The following is a 27714-nucleotide window of genomic DNA, read 5'->3' as shown; positions in this document are numbered from 1 at the left end:
AAGAAAAATGAAGAGACAGGGGGTTATGTATAAACGAATGCGTATTTATTCCAGAACGGTTAAAATGTTTAGCAGTCGGCAATTCGGGCGAAGATGTTTCGCATTCGGTTGGTTCGCTTGGCGAAGGTGTTGGGGAAGTTCTTCTTGGGGTAGGATTCGGGGCAGCCAAAGACTCGGATGTAGGATCGGAGAGCAGAGGCGAGCTGACCGTTGAGCTTGCAGAAGTCTTCCTGGTCGAAGACGAGGACTTCATCGGCGTCAGCATCAGCTTCTGGGCATGGGTAGGTGGTGTCGAGATCCTTGGCCTGGTCGAAGACTCGGGTGACCCACTTCTGGGCTCGGGCGACGTTCTTGTCGGAGGTGGTGGTGTTGTTGTCAGCCAAGTCGAGGAGGGTAGCGGCGTGTCCTTCGAGCTTAGCCAATCGCTTGGCGGGGCTAAAAGTCGAGATGAATATTTGCACATTTTACGATCAATAATATCATTCAAGCATAAATGCTTATATTTAATATCTCTAGTTGTTGACTACTTACTCCTTGTTCTTGCCAGCAGTGGCGACGGCGAAGACGGCAACGGCGAGTTTCATTTTTGGTGATGTTGGTATTCAAATATCTGAATTACAATGATTTATCAGCCGCCGATTCTTAGATTTATACTATTTTTGGCGGTGGTGGTGCGACACAAGGTGGCGCGCGCCAGGAGTTGCGGGTCAGAGCAGTCGCATGCTTAACCTCTTGAAGTAATATATCTTCTTACTATAAGAACGGCATCTTTGCTTCCGCGTTTTGATCATTTACAAAGTTGATCAAAAATAATAAACACGATAGATGAATTTATTTTTATTTTGATAATCAGCAATTCGAGCAAAGCATCTTGGCGATCCGCTTTTCCGGGCTAAAAAATTATCTAATTTTCAAGCGTATTTCTGACGAAAGCTATCTTTCGTTATTTGAAATAACTTATTTCTAAGCGAATACAGCTGCGATAAAAGACCGTAGCAAGCTTCATTTTTTTTTGTTTTTATCCATGAATTTTGAGCTGGCGATTATAAATCTGAGATAAAATCAAATACTTATAAAAAGCCTCAAAAATCACCGGCTGTCACTTTTTTTATTCGTTAATAGCAGCGGTAGGATCTGAATTTTTGATTGTCGGACTTATTTTCACGAGTGAATCTTTTGAAGCACGTGGAAATTTAGAAAGAAACAATGGTGGACGCGAGGGTTCTAAATTATCAATCAAGGCATTTTCATGAAGACTTGAAGAATCAGAATTGTATATTTTTGATTTTTTGTCTTTCAAAATTAAAATAAAACTGGCCTCATTAACGATCTACTAAAAAAAGAATTGCAAAACTCATGTAGCGTTAGTTAGCCCGGAGCTGTCGAAAATGCAACGGTTGCATTTACGAAGTGACCTAGCACCAGCACCACCAAGCGCACGATGGATACGAAAACAGTATAAAATGAACGAAGAGACCTTCAATAAATTAAGTTAGATAAAAACTTGAAATATAAAAATGAAGCTCGCCGCCACCCTCTTCGTCGTCGCCGCTGCTGGCAAAAACAAGGAGTAAGTTATTGCAAGAAAAGTCAACAGAGAGAGAGAAACTGAATATTTTGAACAAGGAATAAATCAATTCTTTAGCCCCGTCAGGCGAATCAACAAGCTCCGAGGACACGCCGAAACCCTCCTTGACTTGGCCGACAACAACACCACCACCTCCGACAAGAACGTCGCCCGAGCCCAGAAGTGGGTCGACAAGGTCTTCGCCGATGTCGCCAAGATCGACACTACCTTCCCTTGCCCCTCTGCCGAAGAATCCGACGAAGTCCTCGTCTTTGATCAGGACAACTTCTGCAAGCTCAACAGCCAGCTCGGATCTGCCCTCCGATCCTTCGTCCGAACCTACGGCTGCGACGGCTCCTTCCCCAAGAAGAACTTCGCCAACGTTTTCGCCAAGCGAACCAACCGAATGAAGAACATCTTCTCCCGAATCGCCGACTGCTAAATACTTCTGATTCAACTGTTTCATCCTTTTCTTTACTTTCTTCTGCATAGCGAAAACAATAAAATTATTGTTTTGAAAAAGACATTTCTTTTATTTTAATTAGTTTTTTATTAAACATTTTTGTATTTAAATTCTAGTATTTATGAATAATAACTTGAGCTTTTATTTAGAATATCTTATTTTAAATCATTATTTTATAATCAAAGAAAGCTTTCTTACTGCCTAAGAAACGGGTCCTTATTACAGAAAAAGCTAAAAATAGACGTCTTGTCTGACGAAATCTATGTAGTGTTTATTAGCAAAACGTGGTGCCGGAGGTACTTTTGAGTGACCTAGCATCAGCACCACCAAGTGCTGACTCTCAGAAGGCAACAATATATAATCCGGGTGATTAAAAATCTAGGAATAAAAAAGAAAAAAAATCACATAAAATGAAGCTCGCCGCTACTCTCGTCGTCGTCGCCGCTGCTGGCAAGAACAAAGAGTAAGTTGTTTAAGAAATTTTAGCCCAGAGAAATCGCCAACACCCTCCTCGACTTGGCTGACAACAACACCACCACCTCCGACAAGAACGTCGCCCGAGCCCAGAAGTGGGTCGACCGAGTCTTCGCCCAGGCCCGGGATCTCGACACCACCTACCCATGCCCAGAAGCTGAGGAAGATGCCGACTCCGTCCTCGTCTTCGACCAGGAAGACTTCTGCAAGCTCAACGGTCAGCTCGCCTCTGCTCTCCGATCCTACATCCGAGTCTTCGGCTGCCCCGAATCCTACCCCAAGAAGAACTTCCCCAACACCTTCGCCAAGCGAACCAACCGAATGCGAAACATCTTCTCCCGAATCGCCGACTGCTAAATACTTCTGAATCGACGTATTCAACCCTTTTCCGTACCTTCTTTTGCATAGCGAAAACAATAAAATTATTGTTTTGAAGCTCCGTATTTTTCTATTTGTTACAAGAAAATCTTCAATTCTGTTTATAAAAAATTCATCTCAAAAACTTAGGTTCTCGAATTTTACTTTGCGGTAATGAAAATATTCACCCTCCGAAATGAAATACGGATTAATTCGTAATCTGACGTGTCCGCTGTCCAAAGTTCTGAGCACATACGTGCCATGAAGATAAGCCAGGCTTTTCTGAGTTTAGAAAACGCGTCATGACCGGGTCCTTCAAAGAATTTTTGCCTTGATTGTGAGTTTATTTGAAGATCTTGTACAAATTTTAATGACTTTTAGCAGATGCAGTTGAACGAGCCGCTTTTTGGGTTCCACTTTGTTCGACCCTTTTTGGCCTTGCATTTGACCTTTTTGAATTTTCTTCCTTGGAATTCAGCGGTACAGCCGCTTGGGCAGCCGAATCTTAAAATTGGAAAAACGTGAGATGCAGTTTTTAAAAATAGTTTTAAGCATACCCGCATTGTTTTGGCGTGCAGTCGAATTGCACAGGGCCAGAGAAGGAGAATGCACTGTTGTTTCTCGGATCTCCGCAAGCTGTCATTGCTGATTGAGGGGCTGAAATTGAGGTCAAGATAGGTTTCTTGTTAAATTTTACGAACCAGAAGTAGCAGCAGGCTTTCGACAAGAGAGCGTAGACGGGGACCAGCGAACCTGTCCGCCCGAAATGAAGCACTTTGCTTGAGTACTCGTTGGGTTGTCTCCGTTTACGCAATCTACGAAGCAGGAAGTTTCCAATTTCTTATCGTCGCACTCGAAGTCAAGATTTGGCGCTGTGTAGAAGTCTCTTGGGTTGCCGCACGTCAGTTGTTCTACCTTTACGGCGCATTTCACCACGCTTTCTACAGTCTTTGAGTTGCTACTGCCGAAGAAAGATGGCGAGTGAGCTGTTGTGGTGGTAGTTGTAGTCGTCATTGGCGGCCTTGTTGGACCACGGTTCTTCTTCTTCTTCTTGTTCTGCCTTTCACTCGATTTGAAAGCCTTTTTCGCTTTCTTCTGCGCCTTTTTCGTCGCTCTTGAAACAGCACCAGGACTCATGATTCCTCTTCCTCCTCGAACAAGACCCCCGCTTGAGAAAGGCTTCCTGAATCCAGGAACTTTCCATTTTTCCTCCCCACTGCCTCTTCGCGCTAAAACGGTGCTCTCGCATTCAACTTGAGGAATATTTGGTGTGGCGCCGTTAGAACACGTGACGGTGCAAATATTTGTGAGTGCATCGCAGTGATATTGTACTTCAGGATCGGATGGAATATGATCACGTGGGTCGGCGCACGTTCGCTTGCCGCTTAGAATTTCCGCGCTTTCGATAATCCAGGAACGGTACGGCTGAACTTTTGTGTAGACGGACGGTTTGCCTGCTTTTCCACAGCCATCACCCCACGAAACGATTCCAGCTAGTCGAGGTCGATTGTTGAAGTCTAATTGAATCAATGGTCCTCCAGAGTCGCCCTTGCAAGCGTCTACTCCTCCTGTTCTGTATCCAGCACAGTACTGGTTCTCGTTGATCAAACCCTAAATCAAAATTCCTCTATCATCAATTTTGAGTCAAATTGTACCTTGTAAGTAGTGTTGCACTCGAGTGTCCCCACAATGGGCACGACGGCCTCCAATAACTCTGTCGACTGGAATCCGCTTTCGGAAGTCTTTCCCCACCCAGCAATGTATCCATTCTGGAAAATATGCATACCGGAGGAAGCGAAACATGCTGGCTGGATCTTTTCACCGTAGGGGACTTCTTCGGCGAAGTGGAGGACGCAAATGTCGTTGTGCATAGACTCCGAGTTGAAATCCTCATGGAATCGGAAAGAATCGATAACAGCTCGGTGGCCAGAACCATCGACTAAACTTGATGTGCCAAAGACAACTGTCGATTCGCGATTCTGAAAAAAAGGTTGTATTGCAAATTGAATGGTTACAATGTTATCAGGTTTACGGTAAACTGTTTACGCATGTTTAAAAGTTGTTGAATGTAACTAAGCCTATGTTTACTTTTTCTGTATTTCTAAAACAAGCTGAAGCATGAACAATTATAGAAGGCCGGGCCGCCTTCTAAGATCCGAGAAAATCTGTTGTCACGAATTTACGAAATTACGAAGATAATTTGATTATCAATGGAAACAACGGTTTTAGCAACAGCAGATGCTGGAAAATTTGTTAAAATTGGCGAAAACGTTCAAAATAGACACCCAAACCCATTTTTAAAATGAAATTCTGCTTGTTCAATGTACATACTTTCAAATCACCATCAACACAGCAGTGAGCCGCAGTAAGCGCGAAGTGCTTTCCAATTAGAACTGCTCCGCACTCAGCATTCAGCGAGCCGATGAAGGGCCAAGCTGTTTCTGAAGTGGTTTCAGACCCGCCCATTATTCGCATGCCTTCTTCGTCGAGGAAAGACTTTGATAAGGATTGAAAATTTTTGATTCCCATGAAAGAAGATCTTGAGAATTTTTAAAGAAAAGTAACTGCAAATTTTGAGCTCTATTTTCAATCCTAAGAACTGGCAATCAAAGTCTGGCAAGCTAAGCTCTGATAGTGGCGGTGGCCTGAAAGGAGTCGTTGTTGTCGTTGTCGTCGTAGTGGTCGTAGTTGTTGTTTTGAAAACGTGCTGTTCGATCAAACTTACAACGGAATCATGAATCCACTCATTTGCAGATGAAACTCGGGCGTAAACACCGGGCCATCCTTTTTCGGCACAACCTTTGCCCCACGAGATGATTCCAATTTGACGAGCTGAGGGATAGAAAAAAGAAAGAATAGATGTAAAATAACCTGTTGGAATTCCATTGACATTTTCCACGTGGATAGCTGGGCCACCAGAGTCGCCCTGGCAGGAATCAATACCTCCTTCTTCAACTGCGGCGCAGAACATTGTTCTCGGATTTACAGCGCCTCTGTAAACGTCCTTAATTCTTGTAGAACATGATCGCGACAAAAAGCTAAACCTGGCTGTTGCAGAATGTGAATGTGGTTAGTTCCACTCTTGCTTCTCGGAATCCCTTTTCATCAGCTTCAAAAGTTTGGCCGCGACCCGCAACGAATAATTCTGTTCCCATTGCTGAAATATTTTAGTTTTGTTGATATTCGATTATTTTGGCAGACCTGGCAAGAACTCTTTATCGTCATAAAGACAAACGTGGCTTCGAGTAGGCTTACGAATGGTTTCATTTTGTATAGCAGATAGGCTATCTGAGATAGCAGGTACTTCTAGCGTTACTAACTTGGTTTCACGCACAAATACCGCTTCAGAAAATAATAACCGTTCCTGATTCGCGCCGGTGAGATCAGCGTCAGCTAGAATAACACAGAAATCGTGGTTGAAAAAGTCGTCAAATCCTTCGTGGATTCTTTAAAATTGTGCGTTTAGTATCTTCTCTGTAAATTGAATTTTCGCGTTACTGTACCTGAAGTCAATAATGCCTGAAATTTCTTCCAAAGTAATTGGATCTCGAATAATGGTCTTCTCTTTTCTACTGTATTGTTTGCAGCAATGCGCAGCAGTAAGAATAAATCTGTGACCGATAATGGTTCCTCCGCAGCTGTTACTCTCTCCATCAATGAAAACATAGAACGGCCAGGTATTTCCTTCAATTTGGTACCCACCAACAATTCTGTTGATTCCAGGCATTCCAGTGAAATTCGCTTCCATTTCTCCGTAAAGCTTGTCGATTGAGCTTGAGCAAGATCCGGAAGCTTCCAGCAAGAAGTTTGCAGCCGTCGATGTTGTTGTTGTAGTTGTAGTTGTCGTGGTTGTAGTAGTTGTTGTAGTCGTAGTCGTAGTAGTCGTTGTGGTTGTTGGACCAGGTGTAGTTGTTGTTGTCGGACCTGGGGACGTTGTGGTAGAAGTCGTAGTGGTCGTTGTGGTTGTTGTTGTGGTCGTAGTTGTCGTTGTGGTGAAGATGTTGATCTTTTCTACCATCATCTCTTCAGCAGCGTCAAGATACCATCGATGAGCCCTTGACATTCGTCCATAAACGCCGAAAAAGTTCGGCTTCGCGCAGCCAAATCCCCAACTGACTACGCCAATCAATTTCGGTGTTGGCACGCCAGTCTCCGTGTTTTCTAAGAATACGATCGGCCCGCCCGAATCTCCCTGACACGCATCAATTCCACCTCAAGACGGTTTAAAATAAATAGACTTACTTCGTCGCTCAAAAAATATCACGTGCGATTTGATATGCAAGGCGCATATTATTCTTGCATTAGAACGAAGGTCGAGACTGGCAATTTAACGAGATTCATTTTGGAATGGTAGTGGAATTTTTTAAACCCTTCCTTGTTGGAAACCAGCGCAAATCATGCTCTCTGGCTTGGCGAATCCGTTGTATCCAGTCTGTGCATTACAGGTCTCATAAGTGGCGAGAGGGACAGTAGCTTCTCTAAGGAATGAAGACTGTCCTCCTGACTCTGTGGTTCCCCAGCCAGCGACCATCAAATTGTGGCCGAACTCTGGAAGTGGCTCTTCGTGTTCTACCATACAAATGGGCTTTGCTTTGTCGCTGTAAATTATATCCTTTTTCCTGGGTAAGAGAAAAATTATTGTGAGAATTTTTAGTAACTCTGTCGCTCCTGAGTAATGTTTAGGGTCATTTGTATGTTTTCGAATTCGCTTAAGGAGCTTACGAATGCAAAGACATAACATGGGTTCACATGGTGTTAAGCCGCTTATGCTGTCGGAAATACCAAATTCGACAAAGAGCGACTCTTGGAGTTGAGTGGAGTGTGCGTGATGGATATGCGGGCTAGAAAGGTTCGCTACTTCTAAAATTCTATTACCCAAGCCTTGTCAAGCATCAACAAACAGAAGTCATAATCGAATTGACTGGAGTATTTGAAGTGTTGGCGATACGCAATAACTCTTCCAAGCTCTTGGCTATTGAAATCGCTTCCGAGATGAGCGGTTACTCCCATTTGCATTCCATTAGGGCAGCAATGAGAAGCTGTAGCGATCCAGCGTCGACCAACAATAGATCCACCGCAGCCTCGAAGCTTCACGATCCACGGCCAATCTTCTCTCTTTTGAACGCGGACGCCATTAATGATTTTTCCAGCATTGTCAAACTCATCAAAGTCGAAAGACCTAAAATCGTCGTGTTTCTTCGAATTGTAAACTTGACCCGTGACTTCGAAAAACTTCGCGTCGAACAAAGCGTCAAATGGACTTTCACAGACGACTTCGGAGCCGGCAAGTGCGGAGGTAGTTTCTTTACGTTTGGTCGTATGTTCAGTTTCAATGCAAGTCCCATTATCCAGCTTAAAGCCTATCTCGCAGAGGCACTTGAAAGAACCGTGATAATTCTTGCAGCTTTGGGTATCGACACACGTGTGGGAACCATCAGCGCATTCGTCAATGTCAGCGCAAATGCCAGTTGGCGACTTTTCAAAGCCATCAAAGCACTCGCAAATGTAACCACCCTCAATGTTCACGCAAGAACCTGAAATAGGTCACTATATTTTAAAACAATTAATCAATTTACCTTCTTGGCCGCATGCTTTGTCCGAAAGTGTGCATTCGTCAATGTCGACGCATTCGCCATCCTTCTCAACATAGCCTTGCTGGCAATCACTTTCCGTTTCAAGATCGACCTAAAATAACAACAAAAACCTTTTCTACTTTAAAAATTACCTTGCAGAGAATATCGTCCTTGAACACATTGCAGTGCAGTTCCTTCGCAGTTTCAAGAATCCAGTCGAATTTCTCTTGGTTCATCTTGACATTAACAGTTCCAAACTTCTTACTTCCACAGCCGATTCCAAACGATTGAGTACCAACAAGTTTCTTCGATACTGTTCCATCATTGTTCGGGAAGACATCAATAACTGGACCGCCAAGATCACCTCGGCAGGATCCCTCCTTTTCTTCGAAAGAGCCAGTACAAAGAGATGTTTCAGGGTCAAATAGAAGATTCTCTTTTAGATAGACTTCGCGGCATTTTTCTCCATCGCGGACTGGAACTGTCACTTCTTTCAACTGATCTTCGCGGGTGTTTTCGTGTTCATTGTCAGATCCGTAGCCGGCCATGTAAACGTTTCGGCCAGCGTCGACTTCTTCAATTGAAATGTCGATGGGCATCACTTTAGGTCCGTATTCCACACTTGCAGAAAAGTGCACCAAACAGATGTCATTATTCAGCGAGTTTTCGTCGAAATCGGGATGGATTCTCGTTCCATCTTCGTAGATACCCGAGAGGAAGGTATTGCTCTTGATATGTTTCCCGAAATGCACCATTTGAAGATTTCCAGCCTTGCAACACTGCGCAGCTGTTAGAACAAAGCCTTGACCGATGAGAACACCACCGCACATGACACGATTGATTGTGACCATGAAAGGCCATTTCTCCTGATCATCAACAACTGAGCCACCCTGGATTCTACCTTCGGAATATTTGCTATTCAAGGTCTCAAAAGCTTGCTTTTAAAATTTATCATGTTCTTAATTGGGACCTGCTCCTGAAGAATTCCTCCCTGGCGATCGTGGAACGCGCAAACTGCCCAGAGATAAGCTTATCAATACTTGTGACTTCCATCGCCATCGGTTTTTCCAGTTCCACGTTATTTACTTGACAAATTCTTGAGCCATCAACTGGCGACTCTCGGGCACCATATCCCTCATTGCAGATGCATTTGCCAAAGAAGCAATGTGAAAAGCGTGGACATTCCTCCTCGCAAACGTGAACAATTTCTAGCACTTGGATTCTAAGCCTGAATAAGAATTTTGTTTCTAGCACTAGAATCCGCTCCTGTTGGTTCTGGCTCAAAATCGACCTCGATCTCTCCAGATCCTTCTCCCGAGAATTCAAAGTCACCTGATCCCGATCCTTCTCCAGATCCGTCTCCAGATCCGTCCCCACTCTCCTCAGCTGAACCCTCTTGGAACTCAAGTGGGATCGTAAACGTGGTGGTGGTCGTAGTTGTGGTCGTAGTGGTTGTTGTCGGTGTGATAGTTGGATTCACAACGTCCATTCCATGTACCGCCTGGAACATTTCCTCAGCGGTTTCAATAATCCAATGTTCAGCTTTTGCGATTCTTCCATAAACACCAGGTCTGTTTTCCTTAGCACAGCCTTCGCCCCACGAGACGACACCGATAAGCACTGGTCTGCCGTCTTTTATCTGCACGATAGGACCGCCTGAATCGCCCTGACATGCGTCCTTGCCACCCTCCATGCAGGGTTCTAAATCTGAGCTGAATCTCAGAAGTCGAGTCGAGTCGAGTCGAAAGCGTTTTTGAAAATCGCTAGTCGAGTCGAGTCGAGTCGAGTCGACTAAATCGACTTATTAGTCGAAAAGTCGAAAAACTGGAAAAATATATAAATTTAGTCGAAAAAGTCGAAAATTAGTCGAAAAGTCGAAATTTAGTCGAAAGTCGAAAGCGTAGTCGAAAAGTCGAAAGCAAAATAGTGATTTTTTTCGACTTTTTCGACTAGATTTTCGACTTATTCGACTAGATTTTTCGACTTTCTCCTCAATATTGCTCTTGACTTTTTCGACTAGTCGACAATCTAGTTGACTCATTGGGTCAAGTCGAGTCGAGTCGGGTCGACTTATTTTAACAACCAGTCTAGTCGAGTCGAGCTAGTCTTTTCGACTAAGACTCGACTCGACTTCGACTTTAGTCGAAACTCGACTAGTCGATTTAGAACCCTGCCTCCATGTAACCAGCACAAAACATTGATGCAGATCTGATTCTATCGCCATAACCAAGGCGACACGTGCTATAGTTGATATAAGGTACAAGCACTTCCTAGAACGAAGATTGTCAAGAAAACATTTTTAAGGTAGTATACCTTGAGCCGTTTACCAGATCCAACTCCAGTTCCGGCAACAAAGAGATCTTCGCCGTGTTCTGGAGGTGCACCTCCTTGCTCAATCATGCAGATGGGCTGAACTCTGTCATTATACATAATCGGCTTGTTGGTCAATAAGAGACAGAAGTCGAAGTCAAGCTGCATGGTAAAGCCGCCATGATTGCGTTTTCTGATCATTTTAACTTTCTGACCGCGGATGTTCGCTTCAAAGCCCAGTTGATTGCCCTGGCAGCAATGCGCTGCAGTAAGGACAAATCTTCGACCGATAATTGATCCACCGCAACCGCGAAGTTGGACGTACCAGGGCCATTCTTCAGTGTTTGCATTTTGTCCGTTGATGATTTTGCCGTCTTCATCGCTCAAGACATTTGCGTTGAGAAGATCATATTTTGAGTCACATCTTGGTGGGAGATCGGCGAGATGAGGAATGATAGTTGTTGTTGTCGTAGTTGTCGTAGTAGTTGTGCTCGTGGTTGTTGTTGTGGTAGTTGTTGTTGAAGTAGCATCTGCAAGTTGCTGGAATCCGTTTGTGAAGAAAAGGCTGTAGGAAGAGATCGATGAGTAAAGATTCGGCAAATTCTCAGAATTGCATCCATAGCTAGCCGTCGCTACGCCAAGAAGTCGTAATCTATTGTTTATAACCCCGACCAACGGTGCGCCTGAGTTTGTATCGCAGGGGTCAACCTGAGCGTCGCCCTCAACACAAACAGTATCAGCAAACAAGGAGCGCGAGACGGCGGAGGCACAAGAGGTCTCGTTCATGCTGCTCATTACGAATTCCTCGATTGTGTTTGAATTTGGCGTCCATTTCCCAGCGAAGAAGTGAGTGATAGGCGATGCAGTGAGAGAGTCAGTTGGGCAAATTGGTTTGATAAAGGTGTTGAATTGAACTGGCTCATCAAGTTGAACCAGACAGAGATCACCTGAAAGCTTTGCTTCCACATTTCCAGGATGCAATAAGATGCTATGGATCCTTCGTGACTCAGAAAATCGCCCTTGTTTTGGAATGAAACCAAGTTCCACCTCGAAATCGGTGAATTGGAAACCTTCACTTTCAAATCTGCAACAGTGAGCGGATGTAATAACGTGCGCGTTCGACACTAAACTTCCAGCGCATTTGCCGGAGAAGCGAACCATAAACGGCCAGGGTTTCACGTTGCCCCCATCGGTTGCGCCTGTGTCGTGAGTACCGAATTGTGGCAAATCGAAAGCACCGCAGCCAGAATCGAACGGCGTGAGAAGCGTCAGAAGAGGATGTGGTGTGGTTGCAACTTGAGCTGATAAGTGCTCTTTTGATTTATGGTTTAGTTTTTCGGCTTACGCAATTTTTCAGCGCAATAAAACATTAAAAATAAAACTTTAGAGCGCTTCCTGGAGTCGTTGTTGGCCTAAAAACCGCATGTCCCATTTCCCCGGCCGCATTCTGCATCCATACCTTGCTATCAACAAGCTTAGCATAAACACCGTACATTCCTGCTCTTCCACAGCCAACTCCCCAGCTAACGACGCCATGTGCTGTTGGAACGTCATTTTCTAAAAGAACTAAAGGACCGCCGGAATCTCCCTGACACGAGTCAATTCCTCCTTGGGCGTAGCCAGCGCAGAACATTGTTTCAGCTTTGAAGTCATCTCCGTAGGGAACTTGAAAGGGATAGACTTTTTTAAAAACTTCTGCGAAGCAAAGATTTCTCATTTTAGCGATTGTTTTCTATCCATTGACCTGAGCACTCTTCGTTAGAGACAATCGGAATTCTTGCTTCCTTCAAAAATTGTGAAGCTGATCCATCTTCTTTGACTAGGCCCCAGCCCGCGATAAAAGCTTCACTTCCACTTTCGAGGTCAAATTCTTCATCATTTATACAGAGAGGCTGTACTGTATCTGAATATTCTAGCTCACGTGCGAGTTTGATAAGACACAGATCATTTTCTAGTGTTTCTTCGTTAAAATCTGGGTGTACTCGGAAACTTGAGATGGGGATCGCCTCTTTACTGTCCAAGTTGAGCCGATCGACGTGTCCAATGTAGACGTTTTGGATGGAGAATTTATCTTTAGAACAGCAATGTGCAGCTGTCAGGACCCATCTATTGCCAACGATAGATCCACCACAGAAATCACCGATGGAAACCATCCATGGCCACTGCGTTCTGTCCACAACTTCACTGCCGCCGATAATTTTCGCATTATCGGCAAGGTCAAAGCTCTCAAAACGATCGGCTCCCTCCTCGTTAACGTCTAAAAAGCTAGCACATTTTTGGAATGTGACACCGTCGAAGATAGGCGCAGCTGTGGTGGTGGAGGTGGTAGCAATTGGGGCTGAGGTTGTGGAAGGTGCGAATTCGATTCGGTAGTCGGCGATTGTTGAGTCAATCCAGTTTCGCACCGTGGCGAGTTTTGTATAAACTCCTGGGAAGCCAGCGAGACCGCAACCTTTACCCCAAGAAATAATACCAATCAGAGTCACGCTTTGGCCATCAGCAGAAAGTCGAACAACCGGTCCTCCAGAATCACCCTGGCAAGAATCCGCGCCACCGTCGCTATGCCCAGCGCAAAATTGAGAATCTTCGGCCACATTACCATCGTAAGCGTCTTCTGCATTACAAATTGCGTAATCTACAATTGTCACTGCGACTTCACGCAAATTCAAAGATATAGTACCACCATCTTCTACAAGACCCCAACCAGCGATGAAAACAGGCGCTCCCACTGGTGGCAGGGGTTCATCTTGGTCGGTCAAGCAAACAGAGCTGGTATTTTCATCATATTCAACAGACTCGTGAAAGAACAGGATGCAAACATCAAACTCAAAGTCAGCTTCGAAAAAATCCGGGTGAATAACGTGCCGTTTGATCATTTTCGCCTGGGTCATTCCATTTCGGCTCAAGTCGCCAAAAGTGACTGACTGGCTCATAAGTGTTGGATTCGAGCAGCAATGAGCAGCCGTGATACCAATGTCGGCTGCGATGAGAGAGACAGAACATGATTGCCCGATGAGCCCGATCCATGGCCACGAAGATTTGCTAATGACTTCTTCGCCACCAACGATTTTGGCTTCACCAAGGAGCCGAGATTGTTTTCCCGCGTTGCTTTCAAAGGGCGACTCGCACGTGTTTGAAACACCTCCGAGATAATTTCCAGCGTCTGAGATGTTAAACATGGCGATGGGCTCGGCTTCAAGGACTTCTTCTTGGGCGGATTCAGAGATAGTAAGTCGCATTAGCTGAATGGCGTTTTCCAGCCAACTGCGATAAGCAGCAATGTTTGTGTATACCGAGGGTTTATCAGCTTGCAAGCAACCTAATCCCCAGCTCATTAAGCCAGCAAGCTTAGGAACGCCATTGTCGAGCACAACAAACGGTGCACCTGAATCGCCACCGCAAGCAGCTTTTCGTCCTGAAGGATCTTCAACGCAGAGTTGAATGTTCAAATCGACATTGTTTTCGAAAGTTGATGTACATTCACTTCCGACGGAGATCTCAAGCTCAGCTTCACGGAAGTACTCAACGAATGAGTCATTATTGGCTTTAGCGACTCCCCAACCAGCAACAAAGCCCTTTTCTGCTGCGAGAGGAGGACTGTCTGCGAGACAAATGGGATGAACACGCGAAGAGAAAGTAAATTCTCTGTCCACTTCCAAAACACACAGATCGTTGAAGAGCCTGTCAGAGAAGCTATCGTGTTTCTTGAAATTCATGATTTTGAACAGAGACTCTTCATCAGAAACATCATCGTCGCCAAATTTGGAGAGAGTACCAACTCTTACGTTTCTTGACAGAATATTGAGACCGCAGCACTGCGCAGATGTAACAAGAAATTTGTCTCCAACAATAACTGCAGCGCATTCCTCGGCTGCACCCTTGAAATGAGCTAACCAGGGCCAGTGAGCTCGCTCATCAACTTGCTGCCCGCCAAGAATTTTGTTCGCATTCCAGATATTCTCTAAAGAAAATCTTGACTCATCGCTCTCGACAACAAAGGGAGATTGTAGACTGCATCCTAAGATGTTTGCATCTTCGAGGAGCGCAATAGCAGCGGTAGTCGTTGTTGTTGTCGTTGTTGTAGTGGAAGTGGTTGATGTTGTTGTTGTACTATCTCGCATGCTCTTCATTGCTTCCTTCATCCAGTCGATCAGAGGGCCTGTATGAATGAAAGATGTAAACGCCCCATTTTCCGGGCAGCCGTCTTCGTAAACACCGAGAAGTTTTGGGGTCTTGATGTTATGGAGTGCAACAATAGCGCTTCCCGGTCTGTTTGGATCCTTATTCTCGCAAGCATCAAAGCTTTCAATAAAACCAAAGCAACCACCAGCCGTGTGACAGCCTGGACCAACAGGCATAGCAATAAATTCCGAAGAAATAGATCTGGAAATTGTCTCTTTGTGAATGAATGCAGGGATTCCTTCGAAAAGGTTCTTTCCTTCGTCGATGCATATTGGATAGACTTGAGTTGAAAGAGAAACTGGCTCTGGAAGTTCAATCATACACAGACCGTTTTCATGAACTCGAGTGTTAATTACGCGCTTTTGCTGGCCATCTTGGAAGAGAATGAACTTTCCGATGATATCAGAGCAACAGATCAAAGAAGTCAAAAGATGCGTTTCTGTGACGAGAGTAGCAGCGCATGAATTTTCTATGGTAGCAGTGTGAGCATTGACTGAGACATCATTATTGTCAACGTGTGTGTCGTTCATTTCAGCGAGATTTGGACGGCAATTGAAAGAAAAGTCTTCCAAAGAGAATCCAGGCCATGATGAGGAGTAGCCAGCTTGTTGAGCGGGAGAGAGCTCGGGCGTAGTCGTTGTGGTAGTTGTAGTTGTTGGTTTGACTGCCATGTCTTCAGCTGCTTCAACGATCCAGTCGACAAAAGACGAAACCTTCGTGTATATTCCAGGAAGAGATTCGTCTCCACAGCTGTCGCCAAAGCTCATGATTCCAGAAAGAAGTGGTCTGCCATTGACAACATGAATAAGTGGCGCACCGACATCTGTTGCGCACTCGTCAATCGCATTTTCTTCTTCTTTTCCTCGAGCGCAAAAATTGAGTTCTTTATTGAGACTCAAAGCATAAGCCGTATTGCAAGTAGAAAATTCTGTGATGATAACATCTCCTTCTCTTAGCATTTTTGAAGAGTCCCAACCAGCGATAAAAGCAGTCGAAAGCTCTTCAATATCTGTAGGATTGATGCAAACTGGCTTGATATTGGCAGAGTACTCAACTGATCGGTCCATTTTGATCACACAAATATCATTGGTAAGTGTGTCTAGATCAAAATCTGGATGGCGACGCACATCTTCGACAAACGCTTGGAAATTCGACGAATCGTCTCGTCGACTATTTCCGCCAAAGAAGATGTTTCTGTTCACCGCTGCAGTACAGCATGTCGCTGTGGTCAAGGCATACTCTCGTCCGATCAAAGCGACAGAGCAGAAATTGTGGAGATTTCCAAGGAATGGCCAGTTAGATCTATTCACAGAGTGTCCGTTGTCAATTCTGTCTGAAGCAACATCCATATCAAACTGATCTGTTCTATCTTCTCCACTTCCTTCTTCAGCTGCCTCAGAAGTATCCCGAACGCTACGCGAGCCAAAGATGTGGCCGAACTGGTTCAAGTGATCCGTGATACTTGGACAGCTGTAATCTTCGACCTTGTCAACGAGTCGGTTGTGCTTCACGGGTGGAATAGAAATGTGCGTATTGGTTACTTTGGCATTTATCCACTCTATATGGTCGAGAACGCTGGTAAAATAGTTCCTCTCTGTCACACAATTACGATGCTTGCCCATAACACCAAGAAGCTTTGGTTCTCCATTTTCGATGACGATCAACGGCGCGCCAACATCCTTCGCACAGGGAGTTTTCTTGAGCATTTTATTATCAGGCAACTGCTCAACACAAATTTGGTCATCTTCAATCTTTCCATGATAAACTTTTCGGCAGTCGGAAACGGAGAGTTTTTTATTGACACGCTCAACGATTGTCTTTGCAACTTTTTTGAACCCGCCATGAGCACCGGGCCAGCCTGCGGTGTAAACAGGCGTGTTCGCTTTGGGCAATTCTGTCGCTAAACAAAGTGGTCTTTCATGGTTTTAAACTTTTGCCAGTTAGACTAGACATGTTTGTAAATATGTCAAGTGTAAACCAATCCTTATTTCTTCACTGATTTCCACATGTCGGATAAGGCGAATGAGGCAAATGTCATTTTTCCTGATTCCATTGACATTTGAAAAACGAGGGTGAATGGCAAAACTGTGCATTCTAACGGATTGCTTTCCAATAGCCTTTTTGCTGCCCATATTAACGCGAGTATTCTGAATATCGCTTGGAGACACAGACTGGCAACAGAATGCAGAAGTCAGAACCATATTTGTGTCGATAAGAGTACCAGTGCACTGGCGATTGATATTGACCGCAAATGGCCAATTTTTAGTGTCGCTCTTGACGAAGGTCTTTGCCCCTTGATTTTTGAAATTTGGAACGCATTGAGCGGGAATATTCAGTTTCGAGAAAACTCTTTCACTTGCCAGGTTGAAATCAGGGTTGGAATCGTCCTTTTCAACCTCAATTTCGAACTCATTCGTGGTTCCGATACTAATTGGAGCATCAACATCTCGAATTGTCTCAAAAATCCAGTTTGCATAAGACGAAATTTTTGAATAAACAGCTGGTCGACCTTCTTTACCACAACCTCTTGACCAGGAAATGATTCCAGAAAGCTTTCTTTGTCCGGCTTCTGCGTTGATCGTCATAAATGGTCCACCAACATCAGATTTGCACGCATCAACTTCGCCAGTAGAATAACCAGCGCAGAACTGATCCCTAGTAATAGAAGATTCACCGTAGCTGATTTTACAGTCATTATCTGGAATGACTGCGACAGGGGCTTGTTTAAGAGGGAGTTTTTCGCCACCAAAGCCGGCAATAAAACCGATAGAGGGATCTGATGGAGTGCTTTGTTTGATGGCAGAAGTGTCTAAACAAGCTGGACCGAGGGTGGCTGAATACTCGACGGCATTGTTGAGCTCAACCACGCAGATATTATTTTGCAGGAGTCGCTCATTGAAGTCAGGGTGAATAAAGATATTTTGCGGCTCAACAACAGTGCCTGTTTCGAAGTTACCAATGTCAAGAGAGCCAAAATGAATCCATTTTCCGGCAATGTCCAGACAACAATCTGCAGAAGTGAGAGCCCAGCGTTTTGCAATCAAAGTGATTCCGCAAGTTCCATTGATTGATCCAATAAAACTCCAATCTTCGAAGTCACGAACGTTAAAACCAACAGAAAGGCGAGCTTCTTTTTTGTTTTTCTTTCGCTTTTTCACGTCCTTTCGAATGGCGGATCTGGTGAGCTGACCTTGATTTCCCAAATTATCAAATGGCGAGACACAGTGAGCACCGGCCGATTTGTAAGCTTCCATGTTATTCATGAGCTCAATATCATTTGTGTCGATGAATTTGCTTTCTTTGTAAGCTCCAAGTTCCTTGGCAGTGTCAATCAACCAACTTTTCATCTCGAAGATATTCGTAAAAGTAGCAGAAGAGAAACATTCTGCTTTTCCTTGATAAATCCCAGTAAGAATCGGATACCCATCACCACCGATAGCAACTGAGGCAGATCCAGGTTGCAGGTCACAGACAGTGTCATTTTCTGGCGAGCTCAAAGTAAATTCTCCTCCACTTATATCTCCGAGAGAAAGTTTTTCTTCGTGAAATTGACCCACAATAACGTATTGATCCGAAGATAATTGAACTTCTTTTTGGATAGAATTTTCAATACAGATAGGAGTTACGTCTGTGTTAATTACGAATGGCGAGCTTGTTTGTATCAAACACAGATTGTCCTTTTTGTTTGCGATAAATGCAGCTCTGGTTTGGCCATTTACTTTGACTGGCTTTCCTTTCATCTGGTTTCCGCAGCAGTCTGCTGTAGTCAAGACCTGAGAAGCACCAATCAAGACACCGGCGCAGTAATCATTCACAACTGCTTTCCATGGCCAGGTAGCGGATGCGGGCGTATCTGCTGGTCGAATAGTTTGGAAAAGATCAAGTGGATTCGGACACTTGTAAACATCAACATTGCTAACCAATGATGACTCGTCAACAAGGACTTCGTCGACAAAGGGTTCAAGCTCGAAAATTTCAAGCTGAGCAACAGCGTGAGCAATGAAGTCAAGATGATCCTGAACATTGGTAACGATCGAAAAAGCATCATCCGAGCCACAGTCAGATGCCCAACTGAGAACACCAGTAAGCACTGGTGACCCGTTGCTCCAAGAAACATGAGGCCCGCCAGCATCTCCATCGCAAGTTCTGACGAGCGAGCCACCTTTTCCGCGAGAACAGAACATTTTCTTTTTCAAGAACTCATCGGGGACAAGCTCTTTGCATTCTGATCGTCTGAGCGATTCAACCGACGCTTCTGAGATAAAGTTTTTCATAACGCCTCCTGCTTTTGTTTGACCCCATCCAGCGATAAAATTCTGAAAGCCACTGTTGTGCGCTACATTTTCATTCAAACAAACAGGCGAAACAGCGCCAGAATATTCAACGTCTCGGTCGAGTTTGATGACGCAAATGTCATTGTTGTAGTTGTACTCGTTGAAACTTGGATGAGAAACGTAATCTTCCGCGGCAAAGAGTTGATCTTCCGTGGCATCTCTCAAAAAATTCGCTCCAATCGTTATAGAAGAAGTGTTTGTCAAAATTTCATCGATACAACAATGCGCTGCAGTAACTACCCATCTTCTTCCGATCAGTGAACCACCGCATTTTCCAGCAATATTGACAGCAAACGGCCACTCACCGCTTTCCTCTACCTTTTCTCCGCCAACCAGTCGGCCACCGAAAATGCCAGCGCTTCGTCTTTCTTGATTCAAGAAATAATCAGAGTAGGAAATTTTTTGACCGATTTCAAAAGGAACATCGCTTGCAATAGACGATCGTCCGGTTGATGAGAACATTGTGTCAAAAACAGACTCACAAGAGCCTCCAGTAACTCCGGTAAAGTTTTCATCAAGACTAACAGCTTCTGGCGCTGTTGTTGTGGTAGTGATGGTTGTACTGGTTGTTGAGGTCGTTGTTGTCTGTACTACGGACATATCTTTTCCAGTTGCAACGATCCAGTCGTGGTAAGAAGCAAGATTTGTGTAAACAGAAGAGAAAGCGACGTGTCCACATCCTCTGCCAAAGCTGACAACTCCAGCTAGAACAGGCTGACCAGCGCGCATCACGACACTCGGTGCTCCCCAATCTCCTCGACAAGGGCCGATTCCTCCGTTTGGACTATTCGCGCAGAAATGAGCTTTATTATCCAACTCAAGGCCAAGATCACCATATTCTTTTTCGCAAGTTTTGAAAGAAACAACAGGGAGTGCTGCTGAGCTCAAATTATCGGACAGAGCGCCCGTAACAGTCCTTGATCCCCAGCCAGCGATGAACAGATGTTCTCCATCTTCAAGAGAAAATCCACCAGAAGGCAAACAAATCGGTCTCAGATTAGGACCGAGTTCTAGTGGCTCAGTAAAACTCACTAGACACAAGTCATTGCGAAGCTTTCCTTGATTGAAGTCAGGTGAAACGGTCTTCTGACGAATAGTTCGCTTCACTCCTGATTCTCGTTCAGCAAATCCACCAATATAAGCTGTATCGTGGTCGATAAATCCACAGCACATGGCAGAAGTGATAGCAACTTCTGCAGAAATAAGGGCACCAGCACAAGTACCATCAAAATCGACCATCCAAGTCCACGGGTTCTCTTGTGGTTCAATATTCGATCCAACCACTCGCTGCTCAAAGTCTTCCCAAAACTCGGTTGTTCGCATATCTCGAGGTGGGAATTTTCCAGCGAATTCGGACTCTTCAGCGAGGATCTCTCCAGATGTTATTTGGTCAAGGACGATTTTGTTCTGAAGAGAGCGGACTAAACTAGCGCCGGAGCGACCGAACCCATCAATTTCGCTTTTACATTGATTTTGTCCCATTTCCGCGAGCATCGACTTGCCGCTCAATTCAAAACCAGTCGTTTCTTCTTGGAATCTTTCTGCGCTGGTAAATGACCAAAAGTTTTCGTGAAACTTGATGTTCTGTTTAATCCATTTTTCCACCTTTGCAATTTGCGTCGCAAATCCTTGAATATGCTTGCAATCTCCAAACGGATGTGTGATTATTCCGACGAGAATTACAGATTTTTTCTGGACTGAAACGATCGGAGCTCCAAGATTTTTAGGGCAAAAACCATCGGTGAAGGAATTTTCTCCTGCTCCCACAACGCATGTGGATCCTTTGTTGTCCTCAAGTCGTGGGCACATAACTGGAGGGAGTAAATCTACAGCCATGTCTGTATTGCCGAACAGATTATTCTTGGAAAACGCTCTCATTGCTCTTGAGACATCTCCGTTTGTGTCATCCGTGCAAATAGGATAGACTCTGTTAGAATAAGCAACTGGTGTCTTCAATTTGATCAAGCAGATTTCATCTCTAATATCATCAGATTCCATGTTGATGATAACCTTGTCGACTTTGTTTGTATTCCTATCAGCAAGAATAACACTTTTGCCAGACGCACCGGAGCAACACGCAGGAGCAGTCACAACGAATTGATTGGAAACAAGGGCGCCATGACATTCGCCTATTTTGACGAGCCAGCTCCATTCTTGAGGCTCAAAGCTTTTCAATTCCCGGAGCTTGATAATCTCATCGTATGGGCGGGTACAGACCAGCGACTTTTTGATGTTAGAAAATAAGGCATTTTGCCAGTCGAAATAAACCCTTTAGAACTTACTTGTTGGTCTAGAATTCTCTTAACTTATGTTCAAACATTCTCTTTGCGCCTTGAAAATTCGCCTGGGCCAGGCCCAGGAGGAATAATATCTCTGGTAAAAGCATTTTTGCTCTCGAAGAGCAAGCTCTTAGAACATTACCGAAAAAATGCCTTCTGAACCGCTCCACGGAGGATTTGTTTATTGTTTACCGGACAGCGCTCGTTTTTGGTTAAAATCCGAGAATCTTCCATAAATCTCAGCATGCGATTATATTTTGTCATAACTGTGATTGAACATGCCATTAGCAATGATTTCAGCTGATTCAACATGATTCTGATTACCAAGTAAAAATGATAAATTACTTACTAGATAGATTCGTATCAAACGACGCAGGGGACTTCTACTCTCAGCGGGGTATGAAGTTCGTGCCACTACTGGGTGATCTACCGCCCTCATTCGGTGAACCTCCCCATATAACCAGGATCTAAATCCGGTGCTATCAGATCAACCAAACAAGACACCAAAACAACAAAAAGAAAATGTCTACCAACAACAGCTCTACTCCTCGACCACGAAAAATCCTCGGCAAAACCCCTTTTATCCAACATCCCCTAGAAAAATGTGCAAAATCCGAGAAGATTTCACAAGAAAAGGATGGCGACTGGGATCGCGCTTGGCTTGAGGAAATGGGTTTGCTGTCGATCTTCTTCGAATCACCGAAGAATCCCAAGCCAGTCACCGTTTCCGATCCTCAAACCGAAGAGATGTACCAATGCTTCGTGTACGAACAAAAACTGGAAATCGTAAGAAGAAAGGAAGAAAAACGTCAAGAATTCCAAAAGGAAATCAATGGAAAATTACTTGCTGTTTCCAAAAATCTGTCTGCCGATGACTTGCAAAAAATAAAATCTGACTAAAATGAATATGAATTACCTTGCAAACTTGAATAGATAAAAAAATAAACATTTATTTGATAAGAAAAGAGGAAAGTTTTCATTCAAGTCTTTTCGGGTACAGTTGAAATCGTTGGTTTCAAACTTGTTCGTCGTTTTGATATCGCTGCCCGTTTTTCTGCAATTTTCTTTTCGATTTCTGATGCACAAATAATTTAAGAAAAATATAATTTTTGAGCATATTAAAAACCAAGAGCTTCTTTCTCCGCCTCAGCCAGTTTCTTCTCCTCCTTGAGCTCGTCCCACTCCTGATGCGACAGTCTTCTGTTTGGATTATGCTTTGACACGAGACTTCCTCTTCTTCCGGGCGCAATAATTGGTAGTGATTCTCTCCGCTCGCCTTTCAATAAATTTTCACAAGTTCGATGAATAGAACTCACTTGAAACTGATGCTGAAGATCCTCGACGATCAAAATTATAAGCCGGGGTGGCGGATGCTCGACGAATTGATGATGACTTCGACTGCAACCAATCTTCGTAACTGAAAACAATCAATCAACAAGCATCAGCTGAAACAGCTGTTACGTGAGATTTTTCTTGAGCTTCTTTGTCGCTTTTGCCTTTTCCTCGTCCTCCAATTTCTTCCGCCTTGCTTTTTCCTGCAGCAGTTGAGCGTCCTTTTTCAAGTGTCATCATTTTTTTATGGAATGGAAAAACTAAGATACTCACGAAACAAATCACACATATCGCTGTTAACGACTGTCTGACATTTCCTTTACCATGAGCCACAAATCCACACTTGCTTTTCTATCGCGTCTACTGCGATTCTCGCCGAAAGAGCTGAGCTCGGGTTAAAGAAATTATAGAATCGTAGAAGAATGTAACTTCAAGGTCAGATATTTTTCGTTTCAAATCAGGCGAGTAGGAAGAGTTCATTTCCTTTACCGAATAAAAAGAATCGAGGTGTCGATTCTGCGGTCCCCTTCCAATCCGCTCTGATATTTGCTCGTCATTATTTTCGGTGACAAGGCATTGAAGTTTCATGCCGCAATTTTTCGGCTAAGAAAAACTCGCAGGCTGTGTTAGCTTACTGATGTTCTCGCAGTAAATCTGCATTTCTATCAGTTTTCTCCCACCCTTACCCCTCGAAATTCTTCAATTCATAAATCTTCAAATCTTAACCCTTTTCTATGTCTCCTACTTTTGCTCCAGTAGGTCATCGGATCATCAGCGTTTTCTTTTGAGCTCTCGTCTTTAGTTTCATCTTTAGTTGTATTTACGTTCTTTGATTCCTTGTTGACCGGCTTGTCACTGACAGGATTCTTGATTCCTGACTTTGGCCTCACAATTTTCTTTGGAGTTTCAGTTTCTTTTTCATCTTTAGCAGAAGGTTCTTTCTTATGCGCAGTTTCCGTCTTCGGCTGATTTTTATTTATGCTCTCTTTTTCCGTTCCTTTTTCCTCGCTTTTGGAACTCATTCGGTGAAAATGAAAAGAGTTGTTTAACTTGGTTGACTTGCGCTTCCGTACTCCGCTTCTCACCAAAAGCAAAGACAAGACTGCCTCTTCTGACCTTCAACATCTGTACGGAAACAAGCGAAATGAGCGGTTTAATAGGCCACCTTCTTCAAATTTTTCGAAGCATTTTCCACTTTTTCAAGGATACAACTCGCGTTTGGTAACTCGTTTTGCTCATAAACAACATAATTATGCGTGTTTGAAATAATCGGTTTTGCTGAAAAAATGATTATTTTGTTGATAACATGCTGCATGCATCGCAACGGTGCCTCATTCAATGTAATATACCAATGTCATAATACAACCAACCCTGCTTGAACTTTATTTCTTTCAAATGATCAATAAATTTACAAAGCGCGAAGATGAACTGAACACATTCGGTACGATTTCCAGTAGAATGGACGGCATTTGAACTTTGAGGTTTCAATACTAACTGAGTCAACAATAGTCATAATATGTTCCAACTTGGCAGAACCAAATACTATCAATTAGTAAACTCGTAAAAACGAGAATCAAATTGAAACACTTCCTTTGATTTTCTTTCATACAAATCGTACGCTCCTCGCTTTTCTTTTGCTTCCGGATTTGATCTTGGGTAAGGAATGACAACAGGAATACCATTCACTTCAAAATTATGGTTATGAAACGAGAGAAATCTTTTACTTAGAAATCGTAACTGCTCCGGCTCAAGCCCAAAAATAGCTTCAAATGAGAGGTCTTCCTCTGGCTCTGAAATAGTCTGAGCAGCAAAGACTAAGTTGACTGTCAGGAATAACGCTAGAAAAAGATCTTAACTATGTGAAAACGCTAATTTCTCAACCTGTTAGTATCTTCATGCTCTCTTCTCTTGCCTTTGAACCAAGTTTGGGAAACTTAATGAGGATGAACTGCTCTTTTTAATGAATACTAATTGATAATTGCTCAATTGATCGCGAAATTGAGCGCATATTTTTTACCGATCTGCATTCAAACGAACTTTTAAAATGAACTGAGTTCCTTCGAGAAGAAGTTAGACAGTCAAACAGATTTTCAATCAGAATATTTTATTGAACCCTTGAACAGATTAACCTTCGGATAAGCATCAGACTAATAAGTTACTGTATCAAGCCAGTAGGATCCTTGAAGAACTTTCTGGACACTTTATTATTTCGCAGCTCGGATTTGACTTGATTCTTCGCAACCATCTTCCAAACATGACGGAGATCCTTGGCTACCAGAGCTTCATGACTAGCTTCATTTTCTCCAAAACCTATTGCTTTGAATTGAGGGGGAGCGTTGTCGCGCGGTTTATGCTTGATTTCGACGTGTCGTTGAGAAAAATATCTCTTCAGCTGGCGATGACTAAAGTTCAAAAATCAACATCGGTGAATTGAAAATGAAAGATTTACCCAAGAATCGCTCCGCTAGGCAAGACAAGTTCGTAGCCTTGACTTTCAACTGGAATTTGCTCGTCTTCTGACAGACCATCTCTGATGAGCTCTGGCTGATCATCTGCCTTGGTAAAGTCGTAGAAATCGACGAGCTCTAGTGCGTTATCGCCATCCGTTGAAATTCGACAGTGGCCTTTTTCGATCATATGCATTCTGACCGCCTTCAACGAGAAAAACGCCTTTCCGTCCAAGCTGCAGACGAGGCACATGTTTCCTTTGCCCACTTTGTCGGCCAGATACTGCATCAGCTCCTTCGGTTCCTACAAATTTCCGTAGAATAGTGATCATTTTCTTGATGTACCTTTACAAAAGCCAAATCAGGAATTCTGAAATCGTGTTTCTTGGACATGTGTCTCAAGTTATCCTCCCACGATTTCCCGAAAACTCCACAGAAAAGACACTCTTGAATAGAAATGTCTCGTTGCTCGGCTTCTCCAACTTCTGACGCGAGACTTTGAGCATCAACTTCTGCTATGTCTTCCCACTCGTCATCTTCTTCATCGATGCAGTCGTCTTCGTCATCGTCACTTTCCAGCATTCCGATTTCTTTGAGCCATTTGTACCGCGGTGCGTCTCCGTGTCCCCAAGCCTTTCCCGTCGTCTTTTTCTGTCGAAGAGGAGGCTTGAGTATTTCGTTCATTTCATCACGCGATGGCGCTGGCATTCCTCGAGCTCTTGCTTCCTCGGCTGAATTTGAATTGCAAATCTAAGTACTGTAGTTTCGCTTACTCAGGACTTTGATTCGTTGCATTCCTCGACTGACATGATCGTTTTCTTTCTGCTTATGTTTCTGGCTTTCTTGGTGGTTGAGCCAGGCGCGTTTCGACTGAAATCGACGGCTACAGTAAGCACAGTACCTAATAGGGGCTGAAAAAGTGGCAGATCGGAGCGCAGATTTTCCGGTTTTGCACCTCGCGCTCTTCGGCGCCGCGGCAGAGCGAAAGTTTAATCTGGTACTACCTATAAAGATGTTGAGATATAGAAAAGTGATGATAAATAGACGTTTTCATATAGAAAGATGTTTACCAGTCGGTTTCTCCAAGCTCAGAGCTGACGCAGGAGCCACCTTGCGATAAAAGTTGCCGTTCGACGAATTCTTCTACGCTTATCGGAGCTAATTTGATCACCTAAATAATCATAAGAGAATGAGTAGGGTAAATCACTAATAATTTGGACTTTTTTCTGGGCTTAGTAGGGTGGGCATATAATACAGTTTTAGAAAGCCCAGGAGCTGGGGATCATTTTGACTATTGAAACTGGGGGGTGATTTCGTACCCTGAGGGCATTTAGGACCCCCGAAAGTCCCAAAATCTGGGTACTTTCGGGAATGGGATTTTTTGAGGGCGAAACTAGCTCTCTCTGATGGAGCGGTTTCTACAGATTGTAGCTCAGGTTCTGACGGTCACTTTGAGCCGTTCAAAAGTATGTCCCGGGAGGGGTCTAGAGGTGGTGGTGGTGGTGCAAAGTTGGGTTGAAGGCGGAAATCCGGCCAAAATGGACCCTTTTATGATTTCAACACGATATCACTCAAATTACTACTGTATATGTATAAGTAGTCAAGTGTGGTCAAGTTGGGGTCACTTGAGGTCATTCGGGGTCAAGTTCAAAAACTATATTTTTTTTCCCAAATTGCCTTTTTGAGTTGACCCCGAATGACTCCCGGTGACCTCAAATTGACCTCAAGGTGACCTGAAGTGATTATTTGTACATAAATAGTAATTATTTGAGTGGTATTGTATTGAAATCAGAAAAGAGTCCAGTTAGGCCGGATTTCCGGCTTCAACCCAATTTTGCACTACCGCCACTACCTCCTAGACCCCCCCGGGACATACTTTTGAACAGCTCAAAATGATCGTCAGAACCTGGGCTACAATCTGTAGAAACCGCTCCATCAGAGAGAGCTAGTTTCGCCCTCAAAAAATCCCATTCCCGAAAGTACCCAGATTTTGGGACTTTCGGGGGTCCTAAATGCCCTCAGGGTACGAAATCACCCCCCAGTTTCAATAGTCAAAATGATCCCCAGCTCCTGGGCTTTCTAAAACTGTATTATATGCCCACCCTACTAAGCCCAGAAAAAAGTCGAATTATTAGTGATTTACCCTAAGAATGAGCATGAATTTGCAAGTCACCTTTCTTTTGATATTGTACAAATGCCATTCCGATTTGAAATGGTCTCTGTGAGCCGCGCTTTCGGCGAAACGAACACGACAAGTTCGACAGTTGAGATAATCCGAATCAACTTCCATTTCTAGTAAAACAGGCAATTATTTATTGCTAGTGAAATAACAAAAAAAGTTCATTATTATAAATAGTCTGAGAGAAAGAAAGAGCGATTTTACGACCCTCCAATTC

At 43.8% G+C, this 27714-nt stretch overlaps 8 protein-coding genes and 2 long non-coding RNA genes across 10 annotated transcripts; 1 reads left to right on the top strand and 9 right to left on the bottom strand.

The window, feature by feature from the left end:
* Positions 1 to 23: 23 nt before the first annotated feature.
* LOC145703330 (uncharacterized) lies at positions 24 to 634 on the bottom strand. Its single transcript, XM_081780681.1, has 2 exons — positions 532 to 634; positions 24 to 435 (listed from the first exon to the last, which is right to left on the bottom strand). Exons 1-2 carry the CDS (start codon positions 582 to 584, stop codon positions 69 to 71), a joined length of 420 nt encoding a protein of 139 aa, XP_081636807.1. The 5' UTR covers positions 585 to 634; the 3' UTR covers positions 24 to 68.
* Positions 635 to 1513: 879 nt separating this feature from the next.
* Positions 1514 to 2091, top strand: LOC145705194 (uncharacterized). The gene is made up of 2 exons (XM_081782652.1): positions 1514 to 1570; positions 1646 to 2091. Exons 1-2 carry the CDS (start codon positions 1518 to 1520, stop codon positions 2007 to 2009), a joined length of 417 nt encoding a protein of 138 aa, XP_081638778.1. The 5' UTR covers positions 1514 to 1517; the 3' UTR covers positions 2010 to 2091.
* Positions 2092 to 3196: 1105 nt separating this feature from the next.
* Positions 3197 to 5353, bottom strand: LOC145711412 (serine protease 56-like). The gene is made up of 5 exons (XM_081789112.1): positions 5193 to 5353; positions 4517 to 4840; positions 3563 to 4472; positions 3419 to 3518; positions 3197 to 3365 (listed from the first exon to the last, which is right to left on the bottom strand). Exons 1-5 carry the CDS (start codon positions 5334 to 5336, stop codon positions 3239 to 3241), a joined length of 1605 nt encoding a protein of 534 aa, XP_081645238.1. The 5' UTR covers positions 5337 to 5353; the 3' UTR covers positions 3197 to 3238.
* Positions 5354 to 5411: 58 nt separating this feature from the next.
* Positions 5412 to 7069, bottom strand: LOC145712233 (putative trypsin-6). The gene is made up of 7 exons (XM_081789918.1): positions 6365 to 7069; positions 6228 to 6307; positions 6063 to 6113; positions 5906 to 6018; positions 5733 to 5865; positions 5466 to 5693; positions 5412 to 5425 (listed from the first exon to the last, which is right to left on the bottom strand). Exons 1-7 carry the CDS (start codon positions 6922 to 6924, stop codon positions 5412 to 5414), a joined length of 1179 nt encoding a protein of 392 aa, XP_081646044.1. The 5' UTR covers positions 6925 to 7069.
* A 155-nt stretch (positions 7070 to 7224) lies between these two features.
* LOC145712232 (ovochymase-like) lies at positions 7225 to 9573 on the bottom strand. Its single transcript, XM_081789917.1, has 5 exons — positions 9521 to 9573; positions 8587 to 9349; positions 8438 to 8546; positions 7743 to 8395; positions 7225 to 7473 (listed from the first exon to the last, which is right to left on the bottom strand). Exons 1-5 carry the CDS (start codon positions 9571 to 9573, stop codon positions 7225 to 7227), a joined length of 1827 nt encoding a protein of 608 aa, XP_081646043.1.
* Positions 9574 to 9656: 83 nt separating this feature from the next.
* On the bottom strand, positions 9657 to 12114 carry LOC145712230 (transmembrane protease serine 9-like). Its single transcript, XM_081789916.1, has 4 exons — positions 12090 to 12114; positions 10748 to 12057; positions 10609 to 10704; positions 9657 to 10121 (listed from the first exon to the last, which is right to left on the bottom strand). The coding sequence occupies exons 1-4, from the start codon at positions 12112 to 12114 to the stop codon at positions 9657 to 9659; spliced, it is 1896 nt and encodes a 631-aa protein (XP_081646042.1).
* LOC145712229 (uncharacterized) lies at positions 12114 to 21646 on the bottom strand. Its single transcript, XM_081789915.1, has 4 exons — positions 21579 to 21646; positions 16913 to 21529; positions 12489 to 16840; positions 12114 to 12409 (listed from the first exon to the last, which is right to left on the bottom strand). Exons 1-4 carry the CDS (start codon positions 21644 to 21646, stop codon positions 12114 to 12116), a joined length of 9333 nt encoding a protein of 3110 aa, XP_081646041.1.
* An 827-nt stretch (positions 21647 to 22473) lies between these two features.
* On the bottom strand, positions 22474 to 23530 carry LOC145711270 (uncharacterized). Its single transcript, XR_014135146.1, has 4 exons — positions 23001 to 23530; positions 22856 to 22956; positions 22666 to 22815; positions 22474 to 22614 (listed from the first exon to the last, which is right to left on the bottom strand). It is a non-coding gene; the product is annotated as an uncharacterized LOC145711270 (long non-coding RNA).
* A 716-nt stretch (positions 23531 to 24246) lies between these two features.
* LOC145695303 (uncharacterized) lies at positions 24247 to 24800 on the bottom strand. The gene is made up of 3 exons (XR_014133689.1): positions 24753 to 24800; positions 24596 to 24709; positions 24247 to 24556 (listed from the first exon to the last, which is right to left on the bottom strand). It is a non-coding gene; the product is annotated as an uncharacterized LOC145695303 (long non-coding RNA).
* A 158-nt stretch (positions 24801 to 24958) lies between these two features.
* On the bottom strand, positions 24959 to 27631 carry LOC145700127 (cytoplasmic 60S subunit biogenesis factor ZNF622-like). The gene is made up of 6 exons (XM_081777386.1): positions 27492 to 27631; positions 26389 to 26489; positions 26092 to 26219; positions 25664 to 26049; positions 25321 to 25622; positions 24959 to 25273 (listed from the first exon to the last, which is right to left on the bottom strand). Exons 1-6 carry the CDS (start codon positions 27606 to 27608, stop codon positions 25027 to 25029), a joined length of 1281 nt encoding a protein of 426 aa, XP_081633512.1. The 5' UTR covers positions 27609 to 27631; the 3' UTR covers positions 24959 to 25026.
* Between the last annotated feature and the right edge of the window lie 83 nt (positions 27632 to 27714).

The sequence above is a fragment of the Oikopleura dioica genome, chromosome 1 (genome assembly GCF_907165135.1).
Source record: "Oikopleura dioica chromosome 1, OKI2018_I68_1.0, whole genome shotgun sequence".
Lineage (NCBI taxonomy): Eukaryota > Metazoa > Chordata > Appendicularia > Copelata > Oikopleuridae > Oikopleura > Oikopleura dioica.
The sequence above is the reverse complement of the archived record's forward strand: the minus strand, read 5'-3'. Positions and strand labels throughout refer to the sequence as shown.

Excerpts from the sequence above, each read along its gene's own strand:
- LOC145705194 (XM_081782652.1), top strand. The coding sequence starts at position 1,518 with ATGAAGCTCGCCGCCACCCTCTTCGTCGTCGCCGCTGCTGGCAAAAAC. Across the intron at positions 1,571-1,645 it reads GCTGCTGGCAAAAACAAGGA|CCCCGTCAGGCGAATCAACA; the intron begins GTAAGTTATTGC and ends TCAATTCTTTAG.
- LOC145712230 (XM_081789916.1), bottom strand. The coding sequence starts at position 12,114 with ATGTTTTATTGCGCTGAAAAATTGC. Across the intron at positions 10,705-10,747 it reads GATCTGGTAAACGGCTCAAG|GAAGTGCTTGTACCTTATAT; the intron begins GTATACTACCTT and ends TCTTCGTTCTAG. Across the intron at positions 10,122-10,608 it reads TTTGTGCTGGTTACATGGAG|GGTGGCAAGGACGCATGTCA; the intron begins GCAGGGTTCTAA and ends CCCTGCATGGAG.
- LOC145703330 (XM_081780681.1), bottom strand. The coding sequence starts at position 584 with ATGAAACTCGCCGTTGCCGTCTTCGCCGTCGCCACTGCTGGCAAGAAC. Across the intron at positions 436-531 it reads ACTGCTGGCAAGAACAAGGA|CCCCGCCAAGCGATTGGCTA; the intron begins GTAAGTAGTCAA and ends CTCGACTTTTAG.
- LOC145700127 (XM_081777386.1), bottom strand. The coding sequence starts at position 27,608 with ATGGAAGTTGATTCGGATTATCTCAACTGTCGAACTTGTCGTGTTCGT. Across the intron at positions 26,490-27,491 it reads TGTACAATATCAAAAGAAAG|GTGATCAAATTAGCTCCGAT; the intron begins GTGACTTGCAAA and ends ATGATTATTTAG. Across the intron at positions 25,623-25,663 it reads CTGATTTGGCTTTTGTAAAG|GAACCGAAGGAGCTGATGCA; the intron begins GTACATCAAGAA and ends GGAAATTTGTAG.
- LOC145712229 (XM_081789915.1), bottom strand. The coding sequence starts at position 21,646 with ATGCTTTTACCAGAGATATTATTCCTCCTGGGCCTGGCCCAGGCGAAT. Across the intron at positions 21,530-21,578 it reads TTTCAAGGCGCAAAGAGAAT|GGTTTATTTCGACTGGCAAA; the intron begins GTTTGAACATAA and ends TAAGTTCTAAAG. Across the intron at positions 16,841-16,912 it reads GTGGAAATCAGTGAAGAAAT|ACCACTTTGTTTAGCGACAG; the intron begins AAGGATTGGTTT and ends AAACCATGAAAG.
- LOC145711412 (XM_081789112.1), bottom strand. The coding sequence starts at position 5,336 with ATGCGAATAATGGGCGGGTCTGAAACCACTTCAGAAACAGCTTGGCCC. Across the intron at positions 4,473-4,516 it reads AGTGCAACACTACTTACAAG|GGTTTGATCAACGAGAACCA; the intron begins GTACAATTTGAC and ends ATTTTGATTTAG. Across the intron at positions 3,519-3,562 it reads AAAGCCTGCTGCTACTTCTG|CCCCTCAATCAGCAATGACA; the intron begins GTTCGTAAAATT and ends CCTCAATTTCAG.
- LOC145712232 (XM_081789917.1), bottom strand. The coding sequence starts at position 9,573 with ATGAGGGATATGGTGCCCGAGAGTCGCCAGTTGATGGCTCAAGAATTT. Across the intron at positions 8,547-8,586 it reads AGGACGATATTCTCTGCAAG|GTCGATCTTGAAACGGAAAG; the intron begins GTAATTTTTAAA and ends TTGTTATTTTAG. Across the intron at positions 7,474-7,742 it reads GTTTGTTGATGCTTGACAAG|GATATAATTTACAGCGACAA; the intron begins GCTTGGGTAATA and ends CCCAGGAAAAAG.
- LOC145712233 (XM_081789918.1), bottom strand. The coding sequence starts at position 6,924 with ATGTCAAGGGCTCATCGATGGTATCTTGACGCTGCTGAAGAGATGATG. Across the intron at positions 6,308-6,364 it reads TCAGGCATTATTGACTTCAG|AATCCACGAAGGATTTGACG; the intron begins GTACAGTAACGC and ends ACAATTTTAAAG. Across the intron at positions 5,694-5,732 it reads TGTCAATGGAATTCCAACAG|CTCGTCAAATTGGAATCATC; the intron begins GTTATTTTACAT and ends TCTATCCCTCAG.